General features: G+C 38.0%; 1 protein-coding gene across 1 annotated transcript in view; it reads left to right on the top strand.

The window, feature by feature from the left end:
* Window positions 1–2,693: 2,693 nt before the first annotated feature.
* Window positions 2,694–6,039, top strand: part of LOC139699092 (uncharacterized) — a 22,158-nt gene continuing 18,812 nt past the window's right edge. The window contains exons 1-4 of the mRNA XM_071598101.1: window positions 2,694–2,850; window positions 2,931–3,040; window positions 3,127–3,222; window positions 4,208–4,403. Of these exons, the coding sequence (XP_071454202.1) occupies window positions 2,800–2,850; window positions 2,931–3,040; window positions 3,127–3,222; window positions 4,208–4,403 (453 nt within the window). The 5' untranslated portion in view covers window positions 2,694–2,799. The remainder of the gene's footprint in view (window positions 2,851–2,930; window positions 3,041–3,126; window positions 3,223–4,207; window positions 4,404–6,039) is intronic.

Below are 6,039 nucleotides of genomic sequence, written 5' to 3'. Positions count from 1 at the left end.
GCGACTATTAATGAACTTACAAATGAGTCTCAAAAATATTTTTTTAATTTCTTAACTCGATAGATACCTTTGAGTAATTTGCGCGGGACAAAGCAACATAACCATATGGTGGGTGCTAAGAAAAGACATTTATATTCAATGGAATAATTTGAAGACATTTAATACCCTCTCTGGATATCTTACGGTATTTTATTTGCTTATGTAAATTAATTAGGGCATAGTTCACGATTCCTCTGTGAAATCTCTAATGAATCCATAAAATATAGAATCAAGCATGTGTAGCGTGAATATAAATAGCTATTAGAGCTTATGAACTGCAAAAATATTGTTTTTTTTATTTATAGCTGGTAAATGTTGACGATAATTTGAATGAGATAAATTACGATAGTAAATAAGGCAGGAGCGAGAAATATTTTCTTACAGGCGGAAGTGTTCTCCGGCTACCAGATACTTTATCAATTTATTCACTTATTTAAATAAATCAGGACGCATTCTTTTCATCCACCTAAATGTAAATTCGCAACTGTGGGAATCAACGTGGGCGTTGCTGTAATTCAAATGTGCGTGAAAGTAAAAAAATAAAACGATTTTTATTCCGTTATTTTGCGCAAGAATCCTTCAGAGAATTATTACAACGAGGATTTAAACATTAAAAGTGTGGCAGCAATGAGAAGAAGTATTTGAGTGTTAGTGAATTTCAGTGAACATAGTCAATCTCAAAAATGTTTTTATTTTCACACTGGTATTAATTAATTCGTTAGAGGGTAATGCCAGAAATGCCACCTGATAATGCCAGAAAACAGGATATATGATATTTGCACTTCTCACTCAGGGGCAAAGTGGGAGGGTGTTTTTAATTCTCGAATACGGATTCTTTCCGTCACTTGAGATCTGAAAATGTGAAATTCATCACATGTATGTAGTCATTCAATCCTCCGGAGATGTAGCCATGTTGATTGACCTACCTTCGAAACAGAGAACCCCAGGAAATAAGGGTGACACATCCTTCCCTTCTCGTCGTTCTGTAGGACTATCGACTTCGCCACCATGCTCTCGCCGTCCGGGCAACAATTCCGGACGCAGGCCCGGCCTCCGACGCACCACCGATGCGCTTCCTCGCACACACGTGCCGTCAAGTAGAGGGTGCCATCCTCTGACTGGCGACGGGCGTCGATGCAGAACCCGTCAGGGTCGTGAATCTCGTCGCCTATCCTCAGCCTCCCGCCAGGGAGAAATGAGACGGGCAGTTCGGAAGGCGTCCCTCGCGACGATATCACGCTTCGCGCCCTCGCGGATTCGATCCTCTTCGTCCTCTCCGCCTTTGTCCGCGAGCCGGCGGAGAGATCGTGAGAATCCTCCAGGGAGAGACCATAAGTATCTGTTCTTCCCAGGGTTTGGTTGCTGCTGTTGAATCCATCGCACCCAATGTTATCACAGTCGATCGAAGATTCACTCGTGGACGTGTCGATTTCTTCTGTCGTCCCCGATTCTCCGTCTTCCAACGCGAACGACACAAGTATTTCAATGTCCACCAAAACTTTATCCCTGTCACACGTCATTGATGACTGATTAAAAAGCAGAACTTTCCATTCCGAATCGATGCCCTCGCTCGAATTTAAGCAGGCCCTTTCTATGGGATTGTATGAGTAAGGGTACGTTTGATTTATAATTGGGCAACATTTTAGAGCTCCTTGGACAAAATTAAATAGGGCCTTGTAATCTGTAATAGTTTCTGAAATGCTGTCAACGTAGAATTCATTGAAAGAAGTATTTTTATAGGCTGCTATGTGGACAGTAAGGTAGAAAAAAAGGAGGAGGTGCCTGGTCATCTCGGTGCGTGATGTTCCGATGGAATCAAGCGCTCAACTCCCAAAGCCGGATCACGCGCCTACCCTGCTGCGTGAATACACAATGCGCGCCGGTAGGTGGTTATCATGCCCGCAATGGGTGAGATCCTTTAAGATGACGCAGATTATCCATATGGGAAAGGGTATGTCAGTGGTACCACCTAACATGAAATTACATACGTGTGGGAGTAGTATGCGTAAAGGATTGAGCGTATTTCTATATTTCAAGGTTTTAATATAAATTATTATTACACTATTCAGATGTAAACCCTTTTGATTATGTCAGATTTATTGAAAAACTTAGCTGAGCGGTGATAAAGCTCTAAATTTATAGTTATAAGCGGAAAATTGAATTATAACATAGAATGCACCTTTTTCGAACTGATTCAAACTGAAGTCATTGCGCTTATACACGTTGCATTTGTTTTGTACTATAAAGTATGTGCAACACTAAAATTAATTAAATAAAGAGATTAATTCATTACGCATTGAGGTTCTGAGTGGCATAGTTAAAGACGTAAGGTATTACACGACGAGAAAAATGACAGTGTATATGTATCAAGGAAAAGTTGCTTTCGTCTTTGCAAAAGTAACAGCTGTGATTGCATTTATTACCAACATGTAAATACTCTACACATACCAGTGTTGTGACACAAATTAAAATTGCTAAACAATTGGTTTATTACTGATGAAATTGGGAAAATAGAACTTTGTTAGCAAGAAAAATACCCATTAAAGATGGCTAATTCAAGTGCCCTAATTTAGTTCTGTTACATTTAGAGGTTGGTATGTCTGCATCATGTCAACCTCGGCGATATCTCATACCTTTCTGCAAAGAGGCTCTAAGTAAGAGGCCCTGACATGAAAATAATGAGGGGGATGCGTAAATTTTGAGACACACCTTTGGAAATATCCATGAATTTGTTAATTTAGTTGTATTTTTTATATTGTTATGGCAGCAATGTTAGGTTACGGTAGAGAGGCTGTGCGAGTTAAAGTCAAGGTAGATGATGAACATACTGTGACATTATTGACAGATAAAAGTCTCTGATTGTTTTTAACGATCATTATTCTGAATTTCAGAAGTGTGAAGGACATCTTCAGCCTGAAGACAGAAAATTTAGCGTCGATCCTCAAATAACTTCGTTTGAGGTACTACTCAGTATACTGGCTAAAGCATTTGATATTAAAGGGTAAGCACTCTGTCAGTGGCCTAGAGAATGCCATTATATATTAATCGTACCGTAATATAATGTTATATCCCATCATTCTTTCTCAGAGAATTCACTGTTAGTTATCGCGTGGTAGACGATTATGGACAAGAAACATACCTCTCACTTTTATCAGATTGGGACCTAGATGCAGCTTTCCTTAGGTATGTATGTGTTCTCTTACGTAATCAATCTAGTTGACTGTAAAATTATCATGTTGCCATGTTTTTTGCATCGTATGAATCATTTATTCTCCTGTGAATTCTGTTTTGAACACTTAAGCAAATGTGTGCTGCCTAAGTTTCTTAGTATATGTAATTACTATTTTACATAACTGAAGTATATATTTAATCAAGGTCGGTAACTTTGGCTGGATACCTTTCAGCTAATATAGCAAGTGGTTCTATTACCATTTATATGAATGTATAATCAATGTATGTTTTCCCATTTCATATAATTTTTACTCTGCTAAGAAAAATCGTTCTTTATGTTGTTGGCGTTCCGAAATAGCAGTTTTTTTTTAATGTTTCTGAATTTCATATGTTGAAATCTATTGCGGTGAAGCTTCTGTTTTGTTGCCTGACCATTCTGCCCCTAAATGACTACAACACTCCCAGAAATATTGCAGTCGTATATTCCATAATGTGGCGTTGGTGTGCCAACTGATTTTATGATAGTTAGGCATGTGTATATATTGTGAGAATATGCTGAAACTTTTTGGAGGAAGATAAATTTTATTTCTCTTGTTAGAGGTAGCAGTATGTATATTGGCGGCTTTGACATTATTCTCTTATTAGGTATGGTGGAAGAAAGCCTGTTGCATGTTTTAATTTGCTGGATAATTCGACTGTTGTTTGAGATGTCATTGTGAATTTTATTGGCACATATGTTTATTTTATGGGTTAAGACAGTTTTTTTGTGTGATTAACATGCAATTATTCACAGTTCAATGTCAGAAATGCCATGCAGTCTATTGCAAGTTCTCCATATAATAATTACATCAGTTTTATTTGCAATGCATGTATATGACTTCACCTGATGGTGTTTCATTTAGTCAGTCAATTATTGTTATGATTTTATCTGTCAATTTCATGTGCCTAATGCTTTCATGTATTAAAATTTGTATCAATATTTTTTGCGATATTGCAGTGCATCAGAACCATGCCTTTGTTTACGAGTTGACATGAAAAAGTTTGAAGAAGGTCTTGCCCTTGATGACTGGGAAATGAGTACACCTGTCTCTCATGAAATCCACCACCACCATCATCACCATATCCCAAGGATGCCGGTTGTTGCAACAGAAACAAAACCTCAGAACAGATTACCAGGATTAATACTGAACCAGGTGAGCTGCTAATTGTTTATAATGAAACATTGGGCTCATCATAACAAGGAATAGGTATAGTGGAGTGGATACTGATGATGAATTTAGGTAGGGGACCGGATAGAGTTGAAAATTGTCTTAGTTCTGGATATTTAGAGGTTTCTGTGGGGATTGGGATGGTTAGGTGGCTAACATAATGGCTTTCCACCCAGACGGCACGGAGGCGGCAGATATTTTTCCCTGGTATCCCGATCCCTACTTGAGGTGCTTTGTGGAGGGCACTTTGAGTGAGTAGGCCATACGTCAGGTGGGAAATGAAGCTGTGAACCTCTTGGGTGTGTTTCCTTAGGAGTAGGATAATGCCAATGCCGGGTTTCACTTCAACCTTCATCCTTTCCTGTCCATCCCTAATGGCGCAAATGACCTTAGCTGTCGATCGCCTTCCCTAAATACTACTAGTACTCAAGAGGTTTCTGTTCTTTATTGGATCAGGATTCATTTGTGATGGGTTGGACATTTCTTTCGCATTTAAACTCCAGATGAGTGAATTACACTCCCTGCTCACACGGTTTTCTGCAAATCTCTGAAATTATGTAGTTATTCTCAAATAAATCTTTTCAATCAATAATTTTTAATTTAATTATAACCATTTACTCCATTTCTTTCCGGAGTTGATGGAATAATATGAGTTGCGATTTCAGTATAGTTAAAACACAGAATATATATGTAACTATAAATTGTGTTAGTACATAGCAATATTTTTATTCATTTTATTGTCAATATTGGTAATTTTATAATTTGCTCCATTTTCGTATACTTTAGAGTGACATCATATTTCGTAACCTTCTTCATCGATGGCAGTCTCACTATACAGACAGAGTTGGTTGGAGATTATAATATCTTACAAATATACTGACTGAGAAAATTCCTATGAGCAAACCATGATTTGTCAGTTGCTGAGGGTTTTGCCGAAGCTAAGTGATTGAAGTAAAAGTATATTTACACCACACTGTGCCCTTGTTAAACCTATCACTGCATCGTTTGAACTCACATTGTTTGCCCTGCATTTAATTCACTCCTTATATGTAATGTGTGAAGTAATTCGGTGAAAAATGGCTCCTAAAATGCAGTTAATGCTACCTCAAAAGCAAGGAAGATATGGTTCTTGCAAATAAATAATCTTTTTTCATAAGTTAAATGTTGCTGGCATGGCATGAGATTATTTGGAATAAAGTAAGTGCTTTGCAAATGCATCACATATTGCTGAAGGAATTGCAACGAGGACATATCCCTGATAGTGGAAAAATTATGCATGGGAAGCCGCTCTTACTTCCATGACCACCGATGCAAGGATGTAGAAGGAATCTGTGCAAACTGTAGCAGCTTCAAGAACTTAGAGAGCATTTGAGATTGGCATCCGACAATGTTCAGAGAGCATTATAATTCCAAGGTCTTGAGAAGAGACTCATCAAAAGAGACGTCAGTTGTCTATCAGAGCAAGTTTTAATGTACTATATAGTGATGAAAACAGGCTTGTGCAGGAGTATTCGTAAAATCACCACTATATCTAAACAAAGCCAAGGATTTGAGTCATTATTTTGCTGAAAAGTACAACTTGGCTTGTTCTCAAACCTTGTTATACCAGAAGAAAATTAGT

This window comes from Hetaerina americana, unplaced genomic scaffold, assembly GCF_022747635.1.
Source record: "Hetaerina americana unplaced genomic scaffold, ioHetAmer1.1.p SCAF_9, whole genome shotgun sequence".
NCBI lineage: Eukaryota > Metazoa > Arthropoda > Insecta > Odonata > Calopterygidae > Hetaerina > Hetaerina americana.
This window is presented reverse-complemented; position numbering and strand designations above follow the sequence as displayed.